At 44.1% G+C, this 25446-nt stretch overlaps 1 protein-coding gene across 2 annotated transcripts in view; it reads left to right on the forward strand.

Annotated features, from left to right (window-relative positions):
• Positions 1-1253: 1253 nt before the first annotated feature.
• The window catches only part of ZNF704 (zinc finger protein 704), a 202659-nt gene continuing 178466 nt past the window's right edge, over positions 1254-25446 (forward strand). Inside the window, exon 1 of one of the 2 annotated variants that reach the window (XM_070481001.1) lies at positions 1254-1326. Coding sequence is in view for 1 of the 2 variants with exons in the window: in XM_044780319.2 (XP_044636254.2) it covers positions 1815-2291 (477 nt within the window). In the remaining variant the exon portion in view is untranslated. Of the gene's footprint in view, positions 1327-1422; positions 2292-25446 lie in introns of those variants that run through there. The other variant, XM_044780319.2, reaches the window with a different exon arrangement.

Consider the following 25446-nt stretch of genomic DNA (forward strand, 5'->3'; position numbering starts at 1 on the left):
AGCGGGGAAAATGCCAGATCTGAAGAGAGTTTGAAGATGGGTCTGGCGGTGGAGCCTGGAGGGGTTCGGCGGAGTGGGTGTTGCTGAGAAACTGGGTGGAGAGAACTCCTTAGAGACTTTCCCTTTTGTCACCACACCACGAAATACTGTAGGAGCTTTGGGAATCGAAAGGAAGGGGCGGATTCCAGAGGCATTTCAGAGAGAACAATGGACTGGACTTGTGGGCAACTGCCTCGAAGGATAAGGGAGACAAGCGAGTTAAAATGATACCGCTATTTTGGGCCCGAATGATTATAATGAGAGTGTCATTACCTGAAATAGGTGTATCAGGAGGCTAATCTGATTCAGGGAGAACAAAAAGTTCATTTTAGGAGCTTTGTCATCATCCCAGTGGAAATGTTCAACAGTTGGAAGACACCATAAGCGAGAATTTAATGAGCTCCCTTCAAGTGTCTGACAGAGCGCAGGATGTTAAGCCTCCAACAGTAATTACAACGAAAGGGAGCTGAGGGCGAGGACATCATTTACACTGGCCTCACGGAGGCACCTGCCAGGGTACCTGATGAGTTCGATCCTCCCCAGCCCTCACCTATAGAGGCGGAATTTGGCACATGCTTGGAAGGTAGAGAGTATGGCTTACTACAAAGCCCGACCCCAAAGAGTGGCAAATGACTTTTCTTTGTCACACCTAAAAATGCTCAGAAAGTGGCAATGTCATTAGTTACATGGCAAACTGGTTATGTGCTTGGTTTCCAGACTTGATCTTACTTAATATTAATTTTTTTAAATACAAATTCAAATAATCTCGACCCCGTGCTCCTGTTTCTCCAAAGGCCTTGAGGGCGCCAGTAGTCTGCAGCGTGAATGGTGAGAGCAGAAGGCTGCTTGGAATTTAGCAGTTCTGATCAGGCGCTCAAGGTAAAAACGCAGAAATAAAAGGTAAAACGATTTGCTGACCCAACACAGTGGCAAGACACCTCAATCGGCAGGGCCTAGAATGGTGTGTTCAGAGAGACTGAGAGATGGGCAGGCGATGTCATGAAACAGTATTTCAAAGACCCATATGAGTCTGATGATTCCTATTCGGAATTGACCCCAAATCTCGCAGGGGCGCCCCGTCCCCGATTCCACAGCAGCTCAGGAGTAGGCGCCACGCACAGCACAGACCATTACAAGGACTTGCGGCAAATCTCTTCCTCCAAAGTCTGACTTCGACCGACAACCTCACTTCCAGCAAAGTCCACCCTCCTCCCTCCGAAGGGAGTGATCGGCTCCGGGGAGCGTCTGCGCCAGCGGCTCGGAAGCACAGATTGTCGGCGGCCGTGGGTAGGGGAAATCAATCCAGTCCGGGTTTTGTCTGCACGGGGGCCCGAGGGCTGCGAGGACGGGCTCGCGCGCAGGGGGGCGCGGGGGACACACACGGCACAAACAGCTCGCGCCCGGGGCCGCAGGCTAGGCCCGAGCGCGCGGGCGCAGCGGCCCGGAGAGGCGCGGCCCGGCCGCCGGCCGCATGGAGCGCAGCGCGGCCCGCGGCTCCGGGGCGGCGGCGGCGGCGGAGGCGGCAGCGCGCCGCTCGCTCACACCCACCCCCGCCCGCGGCCGCCGCGCCGCCCCGTAGCCGCCGGCGTCCCCGCGGGCCGGGCCAGCGCCTCTGCAGCCAGCGCCGCCGTCGCCCCCCGGGAGCGGCTCCCGTGCCCCGCGCCCCGGGCGCCGGCGACCCCCGCGGCCGCCCGGAGGAGGAGGAGGAGGAGGAGGAGGAGGAGGAAGAGGGGAGCCCGCGGCCGGCTCCGCGCGCCGGCAGCCCGCGCTCAGGCATGCAGGCGCGGCGTCTAGCCAAGCGCTCTAGCCTGGGCAGCCGCCGGGGGGGCGCCGCGCCGCAGCCGCCCGGCCCCGCGCCCCCCGTGCCCGCCGGCGAGGGCGCCCCGCCCGGCCCCGCGCCCCCCGCGCCCGGCCCCGGGAGCTGGAGGCCGCCGCTGCCGCCGCCGCGCAGCGCCGGGACCGGCCCCCCTCGGGCCGCCGGGGCCGCCGCCTCGTCGCCGGTGCTGCTGCTGCTCGGGGAGGAGGATGAGGACGAGGAGGGCGGCAGCCGGCGGCGCCGGGGGCTCGGGCGCGTGGAGGAGAAGCCCCGAGGGGGCGCGGAAGAGGAGGATGACGACGAGGAGGACGAGGACGAGGAGGTGGTCGTCGAGGTGGTGGACGGCGACGACGACGACGAGGACGGCGAGGAGCGCTTCGTGCCCCTCGGCCCCGGTCGCGCGCTCCCCAAGGGCCCGGCCCGGGGCGCGGTGAAGGTGCGTGCCGGGGCCGGGGGCGCGCGCGGGACCCGCCGGCCCGGGAGGGGGACGTGCCCGGGGCCCGGGGCCCGGCGATCGCGAGCCCGGCCGGGAGGGGTGTGTCCGGCGGCGCCGGCGGAGCGCGGGCAGAGCGGCCGAGTGCCGCGCTCACGCCTCGGTCCCCCGGCGCCCCTCCCAGGCGGCCGCCCCCTGTCCTCAAAGGCCGGGTCGGGGGGCTGTCTCGCGGGGGTGCAGGAAAGGGACGCTTCTCCCTGCTGGGGTGGGGAACTTGGAGATGGGACGAGGGAGGCGCTGGTTTGCGCCTGGGGGCACGGGCGAGGGGGGAGGCAGTGAGATTTTATTCTTCCCCGAGGAAGCAGGAATGTCCCCTGCTCCTTCTGTTGAGGGCTGCTGAAGCTTATAGAAACTAGCAGCGGCTTCTCTTGTCCACCTCTCGAGCCCTTCTTCACCCGAGAACAATTGTTGATGAGTTTGCAGCACGGGCGCTTGTGAGGGAACCGGTGAGCGCGGTACAGCAAAAGCCAAGCGCCTGGTTTCTACAAGCATTTTACCGGCAGCTTTTGGCAGACCCCCCAACCCCGCCTCCTCCGCCCTCGCCGGTTTAAACTCGACATTGTTTAGCATTTTGCGTTTGTCTCTCCTCAAAATTGCAAATGCAAAAAAAAAAGAGGAAATCAGGAAAAGGTGGGGAGTGTGTGTGGGGGGGGGTGGGGAGAATTTGGCATTTAAAATGGATGTGAGTTTCTGCTGAGAATTCTAGCGAAGTCCCTTGTGCACTGAAGCACCGAGAGATCTTTCGGTTTGTGTATCTTCAGGAGATAAGGGGTTTATTATTGCACAACTGACTGGCTGGGCTTTCAGGCATGCGATTGGACAAAGCAGACCACGTTGAGGTTGATGCACTGTGTATGTTGCTAAGAAGTTTTGAGGGCAGCAAGTGGTAAGCGGTGGAGGGAGTGATTTTTCTCCAGTGGTTCTGAAAATCAACTGGAGTTTTCAGAAGATCTTGGTATGTCAGGAAGAAAAATACATAAACAAGTGAGCTTAATAGAGAAGAGACTATTTTTTTAAAAAAAATATTCTGGGGCTTGCAAAAAAGTCAGTTCCTCGAAGCATGAAATTGCAGATCCCAAAATGTTAAACATCAACATTTAGAATAGTCCCAGAGTAGACATGGGCACAGATTTTTTTGCTAGACCACCCTGGAAGTACCAGCTCTGGAACTGAGAAATTTTCAGTAAGTGGTCATTTGGGATGATAGTTTTTGACATTTGGTTGTTGGAATGCAGACCATGACCACACTCATGACCGTTGGCTGTTGAAAACCTGCCTTGGATAACTACAGGATATAGCTGGGTTTGGAATTAAGTCACGTGGCATCAGTGACATTGATTAACAAGAGTGGTGACTCCTTAACATTTTTGTCCAGAAATGTTGAAAATGTGTCTTGTGGTTTGAGCAGTGGTTGCACAATTTGTGATAGAAAAATTAATTATAATTTATGCTCTGTGATTAAAGCAAATGCAATGTTGGGAAAAAAGTCAATAAAAACAGAGTAACTAGGGTGTGATAATTCACATTATCAGAAAAGATTTTTCCCATCTCCAAACAAATTTCCATTAAATTCTTTCAAAATGGGCTTCATTTGATAGTATTTTGGTTTGCCCACAACTTTTGAGAAATTTATATATTTAGTAGTTTGGAGTATAATTTATATAATTTTTTACTGCTTTAAGCCATCTGAAGAGATTTTATAATGGAATATGACAGGATCATTTTATTCTAATGCATTTAAGAATGTCAACATCTCGTATATATTCTTATGCGTTCATTTATTCAAATATTTATTGAGCGCCTACTGTGTGCCAGCTGCTTTTCTAGAACACAGCAGTAAGCACCTTCCAGATGCTCATGTCTAGTGAGAAAAGTCATAGCAACAATTGAACAAATAAATAAGCCTGGCGCTTGAGATTGTGATGCATGCTATGAGGGAAATAGTGATACTTCAGAGTCTGGGAGGAAGAAGAGAAAGCTGCTATGGGGAAAACCTCCCCCAGGAGGGGACATTCGATCTGAAATCTGAGACCTGCAGCTTGAGAAGAACATCTTTCCAGGAAGAGGGAACAGCAGTTGCAAAAGTCTTGGTGTTTGAAGGAGAAAAGGTGAGCGTGGCTGGAACTTGGTAGGTAGGAGATGTGTCAGGGAGGCAGGTAGGACCCAGCAACGTGGAGCCTGGGGGCCTTTATAAGTAGGGTGTGAAGTCCTTGGAAAGTTTTAAGTAGTAAAGGCATAAAGGTGGTTTGTATTTTTGCAAAGGTCATGCCATGTGGAGCGTAGAGGACAGCAGAAGCAGGGAAACCAGCTGGCTGGCTGTCTAAATGAGCAGTGAGGGCAGTTTGGACTGGGTTGACGGGAGCAGAGGCAGAGAGGAGTGGACAAACTCAGGATCCATTGTGAAGAGCGAGCTGTGAGAACGTGCTGATGGATTAGGTGAGGGGGTGAAGGAAAGAGAGGCATCAGGATGAGACCCTGATGTAAAGGTTGGTTAGATGTGCCGTTCGCTGAGATTGGGAAAACCTGGGAGCACCACAGATTTTTGCGAGGGAGAAATCAAGTGTTCTGTTTTGAACATGTTAAGTCTGTGATGACGATTAGACATCCAAGTGGAAACTGCAATTAGGCAGATGGCTGTAGGGTGTGAAGCTGAGAGGGGAGGTCAGGGCTAGAGGGAAAAAATTGGGAGTCATCAGCGTGTTGACGTCATTTGAAGCTGGGGACTAGACAGGGAGTGCAGTCGGCCAGGAGCAGAGAGCTGCAGGCCGGACCCTGGGACACAGCATTGTTTAAGTCTGGGTGTAGAAGGAGAGGCCAGCAGAGACGAAGGAGAAGCAGCAGCCAGAGAGGTTGAAGGAAAACTAGAAAATGTAAAATCCAGTAAGCCAAGCCAAGAGAAGAGAGAGTTCTAAAAGTAGGGAGTAGTGAATTGTGTTGAATACTCCTGGGATTTTGAATAAGATAAGGATAGAGACGTGTTCACTTAGATTAGATCATGTGGGACTTAATGGGATCCTTGAAAGAACGTGAAGTCAGTGATGTGACTGGAGTGCACTGAGCAGTGAATGGGAGGTGAGGATATAGCGAGACATATGAAAACTCTTTTAACAAGTTTTCTGGGAAAGGAGAGCAGAGAGAAGGGGAGTATCTGGAGGGCATATGGTCTAGATTTTTCTTTAGGATAGGATACAGTAGACCCCAGTGTAATGGTTACAGAGTGATGGGAATTACCTCGTAGAGGGGGATTGTGTTCGTTTTCTATTGCTGTGGAACAAATTACCTCAAAGTTTTTGACTTACAGTAGTTCTCACGGTATCTGTGGGTTGAGAGTCCAGGCTCAGCTTCACTGGGTCACTGCTAAGTCTCTCAAGGCTGCAGTCAAGGTGTTAGGTGGGCTGTGTTCTCATCGAGAGGCTTGACTGGGGAAGAACTCACTTCTAAGCTCACTCGGGTTGTTAGCGGAATTCATTGCCTGGCATCTGTAGGTCTGAGGGTCCCAGCTTCTTGCTGGCTGTTGCCTGGAGGCTGCCTTCAGCTCCTAGAGCCCTGCTCCTCCACGTGGGCTTCCTCAGCACGGCCTCTTACTTCATCAGCCAGCAAGGAGAATCTTAGCACCTGTCTGCTCGCAAGATGGACTCTCATATGATGCACTGTGATCGCAGGAACAGTACTCCATCATTTTCCCCATATTCTATGGGTTACAAGTGAGTTATGGGTTCCACCCACACTTCTGGGGAGGAGATATACAAGGGCATGAATACCAGGAGGTGAGGATGACTGGGGGTAACCTGAGGGAGAAACCAAAGATGCAGACGGAAGAGGGTTAAGTGCAGGAGGAAAGTCCTTGGAAAAGCCATGGGTTAGGGTGGGGGAGACCTGTAACCCAAGCACAACCTTTCTTCTGTTGAATTAGAGAGAAGGTGGAGAAAATGAGTCTGGATGTGGGTAGTTGTATACGGGATGCTGGGCAGATGAAGTAGTACCTGTCTGATGGCTCCTTTTTTCCCCACGCAGCAGGAGGGAGGGTCATCAGCTGAGGGTGAAGGAGACTTGAAGTAAGAGCTGGAGACATGAAGTAGTGTTGTGGGAGAGTAGGAGAGCACGCACGCCAGGGAAATCAATAGAGTTGCAGACAGTATCAAGGACCCATCTGATGCTTGTGGTTTTACATTTATGGTGCAAGCAGTCTGTCTGGGTATGTGATTTTCTCAACTTCATTCCACTGACTCATGCATAGAGTACTAATAATACAAAGAATCCTAGGTCATGTTTATTGAGTGCCTACTATGGTCAGTACAAGGCTAAGTGTATAGTCTCATTTAAACTTCATTACATATTCACAAGTCAGGCATTGTTATTATCACCTTCGTTTTGTGAAAGTGATAAGCAACTTAAAGACACACAGGTGTGAGGTGGCAGAGCTGGGTTTGAGCTCTGAGCAGTCTAACGCCAGAGCACACACCCTTCTGCCTCACACTACACTGTATCTTGTAGACAAAGCAGAGAGCTTGATTCAGCAGGGATGGGGTTTAGCCAGGTGGGTGAGCAATGGAGAGAAAGAGAGGAAGATATTGTTGAGGAGGTTGGCACAGCTGTGACTGTCATGATGGACTGGGGGAGCTAAGTAAGGACAGGAGGGGTGAGGGGTAGTGAATAAGTCAGGGGTCCATGGATTGGAATAAACAAAGAGTTAACCAATCAAATCAGTAAAAGAATGGGAATGAAACGCAGGACAATTTGGGTTCCAAAACAACGTTAATACAAATGAATAGTTGCTGAGAACTGGTGAGCCAGGAACTGTACTGAATGCTTTATATGGAGGAGGATTGCGTGAGAAATTATGATTTGGGGAATCAATATGGCCCCATTCTCCAGCTGAGGATACTGACAGTGAAATAGCACACCTGAAGCCGGATGGCCACAAGTAGGGGCCTCGTTCACATCCATAGCCTGCGTTTTTAATCTCCCTATATTTATTTGGGGTTTATATGCCCATTTATTTCCAGGAGCATTTGGAACTAGAGGAATAGATGCTGCTCAGTATCAGAGATATATTGCTTGATTACTCTACTGGACGCTAGTTTAGGCTTTCACTGAGACAACAAGAGAAACTTTGTCTTACTTGGTTTTTAGTTTCTGATCAGAGGAAGCTTACACATTTGTCGGCAGTGGTAAGATTTCACCCCCTTAAAAAACAAAAAAAGCTATTTTCACGGGAGCTTGTATGAAGAATACTAAGAAGCACAGTAAACAATATCTTCAACCAGAGTTTAATAAAAATAAAAAAAAAAACAAGGACACCGTCAAACGGAGGAAGGATTCAATAATAAGCCATTACTCGGTGAAGACAGAACAGTAGAGGGCAGAGGTAAAGGGCCCCGGACTGTGCCCTGCCATGCTGTGTTTTAGTTTAGGGCAAGAACTGGAGAACCTGAAGGGTTTGATAATTTACTGGGATAATAAGTTTAGGAAAAACCTGGACGTGAAAGACTTCTGGTAGTTCTCACCAGATTTCATCTATTGAAAGAATGGGAAGAAAGGCTTTTAAATGAGATAATATCTCTCAAAGTTCCCACTTGCAGTTCTCAATAAATATTTAATTGAGTGGAATCTGCGTCCCCGGTGCCAGCTCTTCAGGGATGGTTAACGCATCGATTAGACTCTCTCTTGAATGTCAGATGACTTTAAGAAGCCTTTGGCAGGCAGTGTGCAGCAAACACTGAATTCCAATTTGCTAACAAGCATGTGTCTTGCAAATGGTCTGTGTTGGCTCGAGTGAACGGCATGTGCTTAAGACACCAGACAGGGTTGTCAGTCACTGGATTGTGGGCTGCGGAGTTGGAAGGGAACCCGAGATGATCCAGTCATCCGACACCCTCCTTTGACCGCTGAGGACGCTGAGACTGTGCGAAGGGAAACGCCTTGTCCAGCTCTGGCCTCTCAGCAAGGCAAGTGGGGCCAGGATGAACGCCCTGCTCTGCCAACCCCAAGTTGTCTCCTCCTGTCTGGGTTAGTTCCTTGTGCCCAGGAATGGTCTGCAGTTTGCTCCTCAAGGGTTGTGGATAGAAAAATCACTCACAGCTTATCAGCTTCGGTTTTTGGAAGGTCATTCCTTTGTGAAGTTCCTCAGGTAGAGGTGGCCTCACCTGTGGCCGGGACCCTCAGTGACTCCTGCCTGGGCTGGACCCCCTCCCTGTGCAGTTTCCAAGTGGGGTGCGCTTGGGATGATAACAAACGGGAAGTGAGCTCCATTTCATTGTGACCTGAGTGCCCATCATCCCTGGGGTGGTGCTCCTGCTACACTGGCCTGGAAGACGCCATTTATACTCAGCCGTCACCCTGGCCTCTCCTCCTTCACCACAATTTTACTCTAGTTGACCGTGGAGTGCCCCACAATACAAGTGTTAGAAAAAAGAGGAGGAAAAGCGAGAAGTCCAGCCCTGGTGGAATCTGCCTCCCTGGGCCTCTTAGTGAGAAGGAGACAGAAAGACCAACAGCTGTCTATTTGCTTGACCTCTGAAAGCACCAGGGCCCCATTTGTTAGTAAACCTATCCCACCCATCAGATTACTGTGTCCTGCACCTCAAGAGGGGCTCGGAGAGGAGAATGGGAGCGTTTTCCTCCCCGCTACAGTGCGTGGTACCAGAACTTTTGATCTGCACACACCAACCAGTCTTGGCGTAATGGCTTGATACAGTCTGCTAAAGTCAAGGCAGTTCGACCTTTTAGTGGCCCTGGGCAAACTCATCCTAAATGTGTGGTTTTTAGACTTTCTTAAGTATTTGAGACTACTCGGAGGCCCACATGGGCAACCTTATGGCCTAGCCAAATCTGTGTTGTTGAAATAAGGAGGATTGTCTTTGGGTTGGCTGTCCATGTTTCTGCTCGTTCATCGTGGGCAGTTGCTTATCGTGTTCCTGATGGACATGTGGGAAATGATGGCGAATAAGGCCAACTTTCAGGGAGCCCACCGTCCAACGAATTCCTACCAAGTTGTCTAGAAAGAGGTTCTAGGCTCCCTTTCCTCTTTATCCCTAAGATCAAGATTAGATCTTCTGAGAGACCTTACTTGACTACCATGATTTGGGATGTAATTTTGACATTACCCTAAGAAAACTGTAGCCCAGTAATCTGTATGAAGAAGCCTCTGGTTTGGTCAGGAGGTAATTCCTGAGTAGCTAGTCCAAGGATGAGTTCTCATCACTGAATTTGGCAAATAACCTTGGTTGCTCTTATCCACTGGATGAAATGGAACAGAATATAACTCTGAGATATGTGTAGTGGAATTAGAGTGATTAAATCTTTACACTTCATTGGAGATAGTGTTCAGGAAAATCCAGTGTTAGAATTTCTATGTAGGAGAAACAGCCTTGACTCTAGGGTTTTGAAGGAGAGCCTGTAACTTTAGGGTAAGAGCTTTGCAGTTACATGCAAAAGGGCTTCGTCCATCTTGCAGAGAACACCATGGGCCCTTGAGGGGCAGAGAAATGAAAGGGTCCTGCCGGTCCATTGCTCCCTGAGGAATGACTCAGAGTGCGTCGTCCTGATGCTACACCTGACAGTCAGCAGCGACACACTTGCCTGCCTTCTGTTCTTGTTGTGATGGAAGGTTAAGTGAAAGTAAAATCCCCCTGATTTGGACTAATTGGGGATAGCTAGTCAAAATAAGTGAATGTCAAAAGTGCTCCAACATCCTGAATGAAATCCAGTTTTTAAGAAGGCTGTGTGCCTTGAAATACCATTTGATAAAACCTGCAGACGCGATAATTTTAGTTCATTAATGTGACTTTCGTGGTGGGCTTGTTAGTAAGATGGGAGAGATTAGGCTTGAATCAAAGCAGGTGATACTACTACCTAGTAACCTACTAGTTACCACCGGCCCCAACCACAGTTACCTCTATGTGCATCAAGAAGTGATATAACATATAACAGCCTCTGGGGTCCAATCCTGGCTTCTCCACTTGCTGGTTGCGTGGCCTTATCAAGTTACTTAATGTCTCTGTGCTTGAGTGTTATCTATAAAAATTGGGATAATATTGTTCTGTCATTGCCTATTCTTGTTAAAGATGGTCTGGAGACCTCCTGAAATTAGACATGGATACCAATTTATTTCCTTTATGGTTTCAGAAAGGAATCTTTCCTAAAACTTTGGTCGACGATACAAAATCCCACAGTTATTTTGACTGCTACGACCTCCTGCTCGTTCCCTGCTCCCAAGGTATTTCAGAGAGCCACTTCCTGAAGTGGCTTTGTTCGTCTGGACTCTGCGGTGTTCCGTTGTGTATGCGGTGAGCTTGAATTTTCCCTCGCGGCTCAGGAAGCTGTGAATCCTTCATCTGCCTGTGCACGGAGGACAGAGACATTCTGTCTGTTAGGTTCATCAGTCTGTTCAGATCTATGGCTCTTGGAGTGGAGAAAACCTGGTACTATCCAGAGGGGCGGGAAAAGGCTCGCCACACACGTCGAATATGTGCCGTCAAAAGCTGCAATGGTACACTGGTGTCATCTTCCACCTCTCACTTGCGTCTGGGGGAGAATCTCGGAGGTGTGGGTTCGCCCTTCCCATCCTTGTCTGCATGGGGTTGGGGACCTGTTGTACTTGGGTTTGGTGAAGAGGTCGTTCCTTGCTCTTTCGGTGGATGGGGATGCGCAGCCCCAAGTGTACCCCTAGACCCTTGTACCTACTTGCTGCTCTCATTGGGGAGATATCCAGAAGTGGGAGAAAAGGACTCTCTGCTTAACCAACTTGGGGAAATCCCAGTTAAAAATGGAGACACAGATTTTTTTTTTAAGTTATAAAATATTTTAAACAGGGAGGAAATTGGAAGAGTAGTGTAAAACCCGTATACCAATAAAGAAGTTACTGACCATAGATGCCGTGGGCCATTTTGAGTTTCTAGGAAGGTGAATATAGGTTGTGGCATTTACATGTTTATTGGATTACAGAGGATTTTTTTCTAGAGTGTCTTTCCCTTGGGATACATTTTAGGAAATACTAGTTTACAACTATTTTTCTAAATGGGAAATCCCTGGATAAGTGGCTTATCCTTGGGATAAATAACTAAAACTGCATTATTAAATAAATAAGTAGTCACACACACAGACAAAGATTAAAATGTTCTCAGTGGGTCATGTGAGCCTTGAAATATTTTTCCTCATAAAGCTGCTAATTTCTTCAGTGTCAAGTTTCTAAAAAAAAAAAAGCAGTATTTCATGTGGTAAATTTTCACTTGTGTACCTGTGAATACCATTCTCACGTGTGAAGTTTAAGACCTGGCAGAGAACACGACCTTCTCGGTCAATCAGGCCCCACGATGGGTCTAGTGGAGGAGAAAGGAGGGGAGAGAAGTGCTGTCGTAAGAGAATTAAAACGTGCTGAGGGAGTAGAAAATCACAAGGTGTTTACACCCAGGAAAGTGTATTTAATAATATGTTTTCCACGTTCTAAAAGAAAAAAGATTGAAAGTACCAGAACAGTGTAAACGAAAAGAGCCTATAAATTCACTAGGATACTGAGATTGGCACATTTTCTGTCAACAACAGTATGACTATTACCAAAAAAAGGGGTTAAGCATTTGTGAATGCTGAGTATCTCATATAAGGACTCTTTATTGGATACTGTTCAATATTTATTTCAGTGTTACCCACCATTCAGTGCCTTATAATTTATAGATGGCCCACATAGCTAAATTCCTTTGACCTTCTTAGTAGTCTTGAAAGGTGGAGATTATGAGCCCCACTTTATTGATGTGGAAAATAAGCCCCAGAGAAGAATGGGGTGGTTTCTGTAAAAAAAATTTAAAAAAAGGTAATTTTATACCAAATGCATAGATATTTGTCAAACATTGCAGAAAACAGTTGGAACCAACAGATTTAAAAAATAATTGAAATTGGTACCTAAGCAACAGTGGAAATTTAAGGAGCGAGGAGACTTTATTTTGGAGCAAATTATAAATTAAAACAATGCGAAATACAGTTTTCATAGGCTGTCATAAACACTTTCCTGGAGCTTGGACACGCTTTACAAGTCAGCTGCAAGTACTTACTGACAACCGAACCTCACCACTTTCTATTAATTTGGGTTTGCACCTAAAGTTTAAGTGAAAGAAGAAATTTTTTTTTAAAATTGTAAGCTTTTGAAAATGTTTTGAATTAGCAGGTTACATACTTACCACTCAAAACTTATTTAACAGAGTATTAAGGCAAATAGTGGAAATATTACAATAAGGATCTTAGAACTTACAAAAATGAATATGTGAAGAGCATCTGAAAGAAAAGGTCTTGTTTCATCAAATATTATTAATTATAATAGTATAATTATAAGTAATAATGATACATATTATTATTACGTTTGCAGTAAAAATCGTTTCAGAAAAGGGGGAAAAATGGACACCTGAACCTATGTAATCACCGAATTCTGTGACATCTTAGAGTGGGACATGTTAGAGTGATTGATAGCAAGGAAGGAGCCACTTGAGGGTTTTAAATGACCCAGCATAGGCTTTATGGAATGGGAGCAGGAACTGCTATTTGCTTTTCTTGTTACATGAGTGCTTGAAAGAGGTTCTGAAAATGTGCTTTTAGCCATCTGTTGGGTGACAGCAATTTTTTTTAGCTCTTTATTCTTATTCTAAAAGAGATTTCTATTCAAATAAGTCTTTCAATTCCCTGTATTGATTTTTGTCACTCGAATTTTTCTCACAATCTCACATAGAGGTTGTTAGGGAAAATTATTTTTACTCTAAAAATCATAATAGAAATAATGTAGTTTTCGTTGTTTGTAAACTATACCTATCTTTATGTGTTAAAATTGAGATATCTCAAAGGTCTTGTTCAAATTCAGTGACAAGTTGATGGTTTGATTGTTAAAAAAATTTGGTTTTGGCTATTTTATTTAATCCCATAGTTATTTCATTCAACAGATATTCACTGAGCTCCTACCCTTTGCCAGCACCAAGGACACAGGAGAGAAGAATTGGGAAGTGACACATTCTAGCTGGACAGGCAGACAGTAACCTCTACGGCTAGTGTTGTGTTACTGAAATAGGAATGAGTGGAGGAAGAAGAGATTTGGGTTGAAACAGGGCATCAGGAGTTCTGTCTTAACTGTGTTAAGTTTGAGATGCCTGTTGGACCTCCAGATGGAGGTGTTGAATAGGCGGAAGGTCAGTGGAGAAGACAGAAATAAACAGTGCTGGGCACATAGACAGTATTTAAAGGGCCGGGATAGGGTGAGAATACCTGGGCAGATAGTGTAGGGTAGAGAAAGGCAGGTGCCCAGGGCCAAGCTCTGGAGCACTTCATGTGTAAGGCTCCATCTCTTGCTGTCTCAACAGCTTTATTATGATAGAATTCACACACCATAGCGTATAACTCTCTCTTTTAAAGTGTACAATTCAGTTTTCTTAGTTTATTCATGGAGTTGTGCAACCATCACCGCAATCTAATTTTGAAACTTTTTTTTTTTTTGAAGATCGGTACCTGAGCTAACATCTGTTGTCAATTTTTTTTCTTTTTTTCTTCTCCTTCTCCCCAAAGCCCCCCAGTACATAGTTGTATATTCTAGTTGTAGGTCTCTCTGATTGTGTTATGTGGGATGCTGCGTCAGCATGGCTTGATGAGTGGTGCTAGGTCCGCAATCCGGATCCAAACCAGCGAAACCCTGGGCCGCTGAAGCGGAGTGCAGGAACTTAATCACTTGGCCACGGGGCCTTGAAACATTTTTGTCACCCCCTGAAAGAAACTCTGTACCCCTCAACAGTCACGGCCCCACACCCCTTTGCATGCAGCCATACTTGTGTTTTTCCACGCTCTTCAGTGCCAATAAGTCTTTATTCATTCACTGTGTTTTTTTCAGGAAGAAAAGGCAGGAGAGAGAGCGATAACGTGTGTTAGAAAACACTAAGAGCGGAGAGGGAAAGCAAGAATCCAGTTCAGCAAAATCAACCGTCCAATGAATATACCCCAGTGATGGGGTCACCAGGGCCCACGGGGGTTCCGTCTCCTGCAGGTTAGGAATAAGGGGAAAGGGATCAGAGAAAGGACACAGACCGGTCCTCATTTGCCTCCCCCACTCTCTTCCTTCTTGTAAATTCCAGATGAAGCTTTGGTTTCTAGCAGTGAACATGGAGTTGAATTATATCCAATCTACATCCTATTAGATAATCTTGTGGCCACTTTGACATGGGTTTCTTCCATCAGTAGAAGAGTTCCTGAGTGAGTTAGGTAGACTTTCTCTCCTGTCTCAGTCTCCCACGTCAGGTGTCTATATGGAAGTCCTTTCTCCCACTGACCACCCCTTATTTCTCTCTACCTTAGGATTTTAGAATGATAAACATATTTATTTGGTCCATACAGATCTAGCAGTAGAAGTGTTTGATGTGAACATGTAAGGAGTCATACCCAACCTAACCAGAGGGGTGTGGGTTGGAAATGACGGCTAGGGAGTTCCTAGTTTATTCAGGCTTTTACACAAGTCTTTTAGGATTTAGAGTCATCCCAAGAATTAAATATATACATGTGTCTTGTTTTTTGTTTTTGGCTAAGGGTAGGATAGGAGTCAAGTTTTCAGGACAGAATATCTTGTTCAAAATAGGAGTAAGGGGAGGAGTACAAAGAATGGGGAGAGACTCCCCGCTGTGTGAAGGGGGCACCCAAGCTTAACATTTCACATCCTTTTGCCTGGTGCAGAATCTTTTGACAAAAATGCTTTGGTTATTTTTTTTTCAATACAAAAAGAAATTTGTAAACAATAAATACCCCAAAACAACATGAGAAAAACCAACACCATATATGTACACAAACTAGACATAGCAGTTACCACACTAGTAGCTTGTGAAGTCCTCCCAAGCTCAGATGAATCCAAAAACTGGAGGGAGGAGGATTTGGGGAAGACTGGACCCAGCATCATACACATCACCAGCTGCGTTCTGTACGCTTGCCCTGTTTCAACACGCAGTGCTCACCGAGGGAGGTTTGTGCTGTTCTTACCCGTTGTCAGTAAAATCCTTCTTTCTCCATTAGCTACTCAGACACTATCATGACCACCACAGCAGGTGACGCTGGCTCTGGAACCAAAGAAGCTCTTGTTTAGAGGTCCATCTGAAAGCCACACAAGTTCAGAGTTTTGAAAGGCTGAGGGTTCTGGTTTTGTTCCAAACATACATCCCAGGAGCACGGGAGGAGTACAGAGGTTTCGTTCTGAGCATCCTGCTTACCTAACAGTATGTTGAGATTTTTACACAGGTGAGAGTGTGCGAGTGCACACACACACACACACACACCTACACACCTTTGTGCCGTTTAGGCTTCACCTGATCCAACAAAGGATGGATCTCGTGAGGAAAATGAGCCAGTGTCACAGGAGTAAAGGTTTGGATCAGGAATCCTTAACTATTTGTGTGTATGTAGATGTATCTATCTGTACAAGCCTTGCTCTGTTTCCACTCTGACCCTTTCGCCAGCTCTGACCTCTTTTAACCTCTCCGTGCCACCTTCCTGTTCAGGCTCACTTCCGGTCATCCAGTAGAAAGAGGTAAGCCAAAGTTGTTCTTTGGAGTAAAATTATTCCTGCTCTGCAGACCTGGAGCTGCTGCTGACTTATCCCTGAGATTGCTCCCATCCATGCCTGAGAACACAGCGTAGGAATGAGGGCCTCTCAGACTCGTGTATTCAAAAATGCAAAATCAAAAGAGTCATATTAAGAAAAATAAAGAAAAAGTTTAAAGTACACAACAAGCATCATTCATACGTAGCTAGTACTGTTGGCATCCCGAGGGGAGGCGTGACCCAAGTTAGAGCCATGCAAAGGGAGCAAATAAAGTCCTAATGGGCCAGCATGGTGTGGAGTGAAGCCTAGAGACAGCGGGCCTGCAGCTGTCACCCCAGCACCCTTTTCCAACTGTCATAACCCATAGCTTAGGATAGTCCCTAGCAGCCTGTATCAGAGGTCATAGAGACAAGACTGGGAAAAACCCTGCCCTGCCCCCCGAGAGATTCTCTGCCACACAAAGTAGTGGCTTTGCGAGCCTATGGATCTGGTCTCAGGTTTATCCTTTTCACTTTAACATAGGAAATATACCCCTCTTCAAAAGAAAACTAACTTGCCTATCCAGGCCATTTTCTTCCCCTGGAACCTAAAACTTATGGTCAGAGATGAAGAGGGATATCTCATAATGTTAAAAGAGTCATTTTATTAGGAAGATGTAAAAATCCTAAACATTTATGCATCTAACAGGAGCTTCAAAATAGATGAAACAAGAGCCTACAAAACCAACGGGAGAAATACACAAATCCACAATGACAACTGGATAATTTAATTACTTCTTCAATTATTGCTGGTTGGTAGCAAAAAAAAGTAAGAATGTAGAATATTTGAACAATACCATCAACCAACTTAATCTAATTGACATGTATGGCACACTACACTGGATAATTGAAAAATAAATACTCCTTTCAATTGTACAATAAATATTTATGAAGATACACTATATATGAGGGGAAAGCCAAGTCTCAGTACATTCAAAGGATTGAAATCATACAGAGTATATTCTTTGACCACAAGGGAATTAAATTAGAAGTCAGTAAAAAAAAATTAACTAGAAAATCCCCAAATATTGGAAAAATCAATCAGTATCCTTTTAAATAATCCCTTAGATAAAGAAAAATTCACAAGGACAATTATAAAATAACTAACAGAAAATGAAAATGCCTCCTATTGAAGTTTATGAAAGGTAAATCCCTGCTTAGAGGGAAAAATATAACTTTAAATCAGTAATTTAATCTACCATCCAAAGAAGCTAGAAAAAGAAGTAGAAGGAAATAAAAAAGATGTGATGGGAGATCAATGAAATCAAAAACAGAAAACAGTACAGAAAATCTATGAAACCAAAAGCCAGTTATTTGAGATCAATAAAATTGATAAACTCCTAGCTATACGTATTTTAAAAAGAAAGAGAAAGCACAAATTACCAATAACCAGAATGAAAGAGGTGGTGTCACTACAGATCCTACAGACTTTAAAAGGATAATTAGGACATATTACTTTATGTTAGTAGAGGACTTTATATTTGTACGTTTGACGGCTTGGATGAAATGGGCACATTCACAAGAAGTAACAGGATATTTGAATAACTATCTGTTAAAGAAATGGAATTTTGTGATTAAGAACTTTTGCACATGGAAAATCCAAGCCTAGATGTTTCACCAGTGAAACCTTTCAAATATGTAAGGAAGAAATAATACCAATCTTACAAAAAACCTTTACCAAAAAAGAGAAAGATGGAATCATCCCAATAAATTTTATGAGCCCGACGTAACCCTGACATTAAAAACATACAGTGACATTACAAATAAACATTATAGACTTTCATATACATAGACATAAAAATACTAAATAAAATATTAGCAAATCAAATCTAGCCATACAGAAATAGATAATACATTATGATCTAAGTTTATTCATTTTTTTCTTCCAGGAATGTAATTTAGGTTAAAGACTTGAAAATCAATTGGCGTAATTAACTATATTAGTAGAGTGAAAAAGAACAGCCACATGATCATCTCAATAGATGGAGAAAAAACAAAGTTCAACACCCATTCATGATTAAAAAGAAAAGCAAAACCTCCTAACAAATTAGAAATAGGATGGAAATTCTCAAACTGATAAAGGGCATATATAGGAAACCTTTAGCTAACATCACACTTAAGGGCAAAGGTCATTTCCTCACCAATATCAGGAACAGGCAATGATGTGTGCATCATGCTGGAGATTTAGCCAGTGTGATAAGGCAAGAAAAATAAATGAAAAGCATAAAGATTAGAGAAAAAGAAAGTAAAACTGTCTCTGTTTGGAGATGATATGATCACATGCAGAAAAAAATCCTAAGAAATCCACAAAACTACTAGAACTGATCAGTGAACTTAGCAAGGTTGCGACATACAAGATCAGTTTACAAAAATCAATTGCATGCACTGCATTTGGAAAATGAAAGTTTAAAAAAATATTTAGAGTGGCATCAAAAGCTAAACACTCGGGTAAAATTAATGAAAATGTACAAAAATGATGTGTGAAATTTATAAGACGATGATAGTAATTAAAGACGACCCAAATAAATGAATTGGTCTACTGTTCAATTAGAACTCTCAATACAATTAAGACGTCAGTTCTCCACAAATTGATTTAGCAACACCATCCCAGTCAAAATCTCAGTAGGACTTTTTGTAGAAATTGACAAGCTAATATAAAATGTCTATGGGCATGCAAAATAACTATCATAAAAAACTTTGAAAAATAAAAAAACTAGAGGACTTAATCTACTTGATTTCAGAGCTTAGTATAAAGTGAGAGTAATCCAGACAGTTTGCAACAGAATACGGAGCCCCAAAGTAGACCCACACAGAAATGCTTCACCAAAGGTACCGAGAAAATTCACTGGAGCTGTCTTTTCAACTAATAGTCCTAGAGAGACTGTCCATATAGAAAGAAAGAAACCCTCTACTCCCACCTTGTAGCATCTGCAAAAATTAATTCAAAATGACGTAGATATGATTGTAAAAGCTAAAGCTTACAAAGCTTCGTGAGGAAAACAGAGGAGAAATCTTTGCAACCTTAGGGTAGGCAGAGACTTCTTGGACAGGAACAAGAATACACTATGGTAATTATAAGAGAAAAAAATTGACAAATTATACTTTGTTAAAATTGAAGATATATGCCTGTCAAAACCCACAATTAAGAAAATAGATTAATCAATAAATTTTCTCTGTTGTCACTTCTATCTGGAGATATCCAAACCTTGAATTCATTTAGTTCCTATTCTGTATCAGCCACTTTGCTGGGTGCAGAGAATATGCTATTGAACAAGAAAGACGTGGTCCTCATGGAACATTCAATTTAGTGGGAGAAATAGTCAAACAAATAAATAATTACAACATGAAACGATTACAACTGAAAGGATAGTGAAAGCAAAGGACTCATCGTTTTCATTTTACCAATGTGGAAACCTGGCCGTGGTTAATAATTTGCTAAGTTGCAAAGCCAGTCGGAGCTCATATTTGCTGACTCCTGGTTCCCCCACCTCAACCTTTTTCTTCTTTCTGTTCTAAGCAAAGGGAGTGGAATTTTTTAAGCTTAAGCTTAGTGGTTAGAATCAATTAGTAAAGGGTATTCTTGCTTTTAGTTTACTACGAAGAGAAATGGAATTGTAGCTCTTTAAATAAATTCCATTGTAATGTTGCTGTCTTGAAAGCCTTGTTTTAAAGTTAGTTTTTCAGACTTTAACATCAGCATCAAAGTTAGGTACGTTTCTCTAATTATTTTCTCTTGCTGTGTAATCTCAGTGAGCTGGAAAGGAGAGCCCTTGCTCAGGGCGTCCTGATCTTTGCTTTGCTAAGTATTTTTGGTGTATCCTTTTGAAAAAGTTGGCAGAGTTGACAGGAAGGTGCTGGGGAGTACAAGTAGAGAAAAATATAGGACTTGGAGCTTATCTCTTGGGAGAGAAGACTTTACTTTTTAAAGTAAATGTGTTATGGGAAATGAATGCTTTTGTCCTTCTTTTTACCCTTGGATTTGTGACAGCAAAACATTGATTGTGTCCTGTGTTCCTACAGTGCTTGCTCTTTTTAGAGTCATTTCACATGCAGTACCTCTAGTATTTCTTATAATACCCTTGACAGTCACTGTTGTTTCATTTAATCATGAGGCAGCCATGATCAGAGATTAAAAGGCTGTTTGAAGATGCCTTAATAAGTGACTGAAGCCTTTCTTTCTGATTTTCCCCTATTTTTGTTCTCATCTGCCGTGTGTCTGTAGATTTTCATGTTGGTATCTTTCATCGTGACTCATGCTCGCTTTAGTCTTCTGTTTACCCACGTCCACCAGTGATAGTCATTTTGTTCCCCAGTGACTTCCAGGCCATCATCTTTGTCTTCCCTTCCTCCCAAAAAACACCCATTGATTCTCATTTTCTTCCATATTGGTGGCACCAGTACCCGATAAAAATACTTTTGTAGCAATGAGTGCCCGGTAAATGTTGAAATGAATAGAAAATGAAAGAACGAGCATGTCGTCGTACAAACACTCTGATGATTTTCCTCTGTCACCTTTCTTGTCTGTATCTCATCTATTACCAAGTCCTATTTATTTTTCTTCCCCAGTAGTTACTCTCTTCATTCCTATAGTGTTCTCATTGCCTACTTTTTGCTCCTGTTGCCTCCTCCTTTAAGTCTGTTTTCCACAGAACTGCTAAAATTATCTCAGGTCTTATATAACTTTTTCATATTATAGAAGCAATACTTGCAGAGTATTTTAAAGTCCTGATAAGAAGAAAGAAGGAACTAATAATCACCTAGAATTCCAGTCCTGTTTCTCAGATCACCACCACTTACTCACCTTGCTGTTGCATATCCTTCCAGACCCCAAGAGGGATATCCCATAAGGAGGTCACTTATCTGGTGAACTCTATTCTCGGCGACCTACCTTAAAACAAAAAAGTAAGCTAACAGAGCTTGAGTAGCTGGAACAGATGTCAAAATACAGCTCATACTTGCCTAATTCAAATCAGAAAACATTTACTTAGTGCTACAGTATGCAAAACACTGTGCTGATCACTGAGGGTGCTCGAAGATAACAATGCTTGTTTCTTACTTTCTAGGAATTTCCCAGTCCGGTGAGAAACACAAATCCATTGCCTTATTCACACTCAGTCCCAACAAATGTGGTTAGATCGTATCTTGGCCCCAACAAATTAAAAATGGGCAATGAGCAGTCAGTGTCCTACGAGCAGAAAGCCTGGAACTGATGCTGTTGGAGGATGTGAGATCTATATTTGAGAAGCTGTGCAAGTGAGCATGCGAAAGAAGATATCTTAACACTCTGGATCCATTTAATGGGGTGGCAAGAGGCTCCTGAGGGCATATCACTCTGTGTTACAGTTTAATAACGTTTCCATGCCCTTATACCATTCAGAAAAGTTTGTTTTGCTCAGTTGAGAGGCAAGAAAGTAACTAATACATTTTAGAAAAATTTGCAACAAAAATTAGTAAAGTTTGTCCTTCAAAGGGTTAGAAAATTCTTTTATTAAAAATTGGGTTATGTGGCGCATGTGCACTAACATGGATGGGATAAGTATTTTTACCGTAAGTACAATATGGAAGTACATTCCAAAAAAATTTCATTCAGTCACAGCAGTTGTCTAAGAGTTCTTATCAGCAAGACCCCATATTGCTCTCTTGCCCTTCCTTTCAGGTTCAGATCTTAAAGGTTCAAGAGATGATTTTCTAACCTTCGTGTCCAGAGTAAGTTGGGCATTTAACACATTGTGTGTTTTTCAAGGGGTCCCTACTGGCTGAGGGCACTGCGTTCCTTTCTTAGCTATTGCTCTCGAAGCCGGGTTGCCCAGAAGAGTCAGTCCCGCCCCTAATGTGGCTACTGACGTGCAAGGTCCTGAACCAGCGTGGATTTTCTCTCTCAACTGTTGCTCTCTAAGTGAGAGTCCTGAGAGGTCCCTGCCCGGGTCAGCTGGACAGTGGGCTCCCGCCTTTGCCCTAGATCATGGGGATAAACTTGCCTCGGTTTTCCAAATACAAAAAAATAGCCCAGTCCAGCAGGCTGATGGCTGCGGACCATCAGGAAGCCAGCCTGCTCAGCTCGGCACCTGCTTTATGTCAGGCACTTTCCCATGGTCTCCACCGGAGGGGTTCCTGCAAAACTGGGGAGACAAACATGTTGGCAGATATTTACAGCACAGCCTCTTGAGTTCTGTAGTGAGGAGCTCAGAGGTGTTCTGGGAACCCAGAAAAAAGAAAGTTATCTCCTTAGGGGAGTCCGTGAAGCCTTTGGAGTAAGTGATTTTAGAACTAAGTCTAAAGGCTGAAAAAGAGATTGTGAAGTGGAAAATGAGGTGAATGGCACTCTAGGCAAAAAGCAAAACAACGAAAAGCCCACAGCGAGTGCAGAGATCGGGGCGTGTGGGAGGAGCCTGGTGGAGGCCCAGGAGACGGGATGGCAGTGGTGGAAGCAGGCGCCAGTGTGTGGACTGCACCAGCTTTGCTGGACTTTGCTGGTGACACACCATGCCACTGTCATGCCGTCATGCAAAATGCATTTCAATTTTATAGGGAAGGTTTTTTTTCTAGAGAGAGGGATTAAGTACTTTTTATGTCATGCATGTATTATGAATGATTTTTAAGTGGTGTTCATAAAAACACAGAACTAATAAGCCGTGGAAAGGTTGTGATAGCCTAGTCATTGTGAAAAAACAAAAATGTGCAAACAGCTAAGTTTCTGTGTTAGAGAATACTAACAGCAAACAAGAAAAGACAAGTTTCTGGTGAATTGAATCCCATCCCATGCATGTCATATGAAGCAAATAATGGGATTGTAATTAAAAAGCAAACCACAAGGTTAGCCACAATTAGGAATGAATTTTTATCCAGAACTTGATTGAAAAGCAAATATAAATAAAGCTGCAAAATTACAATAAATTTGAGTAAGATCCTAAAACGTTACCGTTGCATATGAATGCAAAAAAAAAAAAAGGGAAAAACTGATATGAAATGTAACAAAACAAACTTAAAGGAATCCCAGGATTATGCTCATGGTGCAATAAAAGCAAATATTTTACTGGGAGCAAGAAAAATTGAATTCCAAAAGGAAGTATAGTTCAGTGAACATTTAAGTTATATAACAAGCTCCCCAAATGTATAAATCTATCATAAAAGTTTTTTTTTTTTTTTGAGGAAGATCAGCCCTGAGCTAACATCTGCTGCCAATCCTCCTCTTTTTTGCTGAGGAAGACTGGCCCTGAGCTAACATCTGTGCCCATCTTCCTCTACTTTATATGTGGGACGCCTGCCACAGCATGGCTTCACAAGCAGTGTGTCGGTCTGGGCCCGGGATCCGAACTGGCGAACCCCAGGCTGCCAAAGCAGAATGTGTGAACTTAGCTGCTAAGCCACTGGGCCGGCCCCTAGATCTATCGTAAAAGTTTTAATCTTCATCCTCAGACCTTAAAAATCCATCATCTTCAAAGCCAGGTAAACAGAACCTGAGAATCCACTGTCATTGCCAGAATCCAGTGATGGTCTTCGTGACTGGAACTTATGGCAGCGCAGTCAGCCCCTCGTGCAGAGACAGCACCGCTTTCCCGTCCTTTGACAGTATTTTGTTGCAAAGTGGTATACTGCTAAGACGGATCTGAGGATTACAGCAATGCCTTTGTCGTCTTTGAGCCACAGATTACAATAGGAATAAATTTAAATCTAGAGTCTGAGGGAGAGAACAAATCCCACTTCAGATGGCCTAGATTTACTTGTTGTGTGTGGCTTATTTCTGTGGAGGAAAGAACTTGTGTCTTTCCTGGGATGTTTTGTGTAGCTGTGCTTCCCACTGAGGAGGGCGGGGGCAGGACAGCCTGGTGGTGTCTGGGAACCATAGCTGTCTGTCTCCTGTGCTGGTCCACCTTCCGCCCATAACATGGTATCCTAAGCAGAGAATATATCCTGGGCTAAGTCTGTGCATCTGGATAAGAAATTCCTTCTTATGGGTTATTCCATTTAAATCAGATTACTTGCCTCAGATTTGTTCCAATTTGCAGTAGAATTGTGTGATAAATATAAGTCCATACCTTTTTTCTCTGAGTTCTTATATTTGTCAGAACCATATAATGCTTAAATTTAGTACTCGCTTATTCCCTTAATATTATTCCATGTATCGGCAACTAGATTTTTAGCTGCTTAAAGGTATCTTTATTATTTTAATCCCCCAATATGAGGTGGAACAGTAGTGATTGCTTATTTTTTATTTGTGTTAAGGATTATGGCGTGGTGGAAAATTCAGAGGCCTGAGCCTTATTTTTGATCTAGCTGTTTACTAACACTGTAATCTTGAGTGAATCCTTTACTGCTTGTTCCTGAATTGTTCAGTTGTAAAATGGGGGTGCTTAGACTATGTATTTTTTTTTCTTTTTTACCTTTTCTTATTTATTTATTTTGGTGAGGAAGATTGGCCCTAAGCTAAAACCTGTGTCAATCTCCGTCTATTTTTTTTTTTGGTATGTGGGATGCTGTCACAGCATGGCTTGATGAGCGGTGTGCAGGTCTGCGCCCAGGATCCAAACCTGTGAACCCCAGGCTGCCAAAGTGGTGTGCGAACTTAACCACTGTGCCACCAGGCCAGCTCCTCCTTTTTACTTTTTAAAAAAACTTTAAAAGCTAATTGTAAATTCATCCACAGTTGTAAGAAATAATACAGAGAGACCTCATATATCCTTCACCCAGTTTCCTCCAGTAGTAACATCTCGCATAACTATAGTACAATATCACAACCAGGAAGTTGACATTGATACAATCCACCAACCTTACTCAGATTTCACCAGTTTTACATGCACTTGTGTGTGTGTGTGTGCAATATTATCACATGTAGATTCGTGTGACCAGTACCCCAGTGAAGACACAGAGCAGTCTCATCACAAAGATCCCTCAGATGACCCTTTTATGGCCACAGCTACCTACCTCTTTCCCACCGCTGCCTCCCTAACCTGTAGCAACTGCTAATCTGTTTTCCATGTCTGTATTTTGTCATTCAAGAATGTTATATAAATGGAATCGTACAGTGTGTCACCTGTCGAGATTGGCTGTTTTCATGCAGCATAATTCCCTTGAGATCCATCCAAGTGTTGGAGGAGGTAATTGAGAGGGTGTAACCACCAGTTGACCCACAAACTGGACCCAGGCGATGGGAGACTCCTCGCTGCCTTCACTGTCCTTGGAATGTACATTCCACCCACCGTTCCCACACTAGGAGCTCTTTCAAGGACGTACCCTCAGAGAGTAAGGTGTTGTTGAGACCATCTGGACAGTGTGCGTTACTGAACCCAGTCAAGTCTTCTCTATAAACTTTTAAGATGCTAGCGGGCAGGTATGGAGATCTCATCTCCAGCTGCCCAAGATGAGCCTGGTTAGTCAGTTCCCTTGCTGATTGAAACCGCCACCTACCAATCTGGAGTGTCTGCCTGTTTCTGCAGTCTCTCCTTGCCTGCTGTGTACAGGGTCCGGTTTCAGAGTTCACCTGGGAAGCTCCTAAAGGTCTTGAACCCATACC

The sequence above is a fragment of the Equus asinus genome, chromosome 12, assembly GCF_041296235.1.
Source record: "Equus asinus isolate D_3611 breed Donkey chromosome 12, EquAss-T2T_v2, whole genome shotgun sequence".
Taxonomy (NCBI): Eukaryota; Metazoa; Chordata; class Mammalia; order Perissodactyla; family Equidae; genus Equus; species Equus asinus.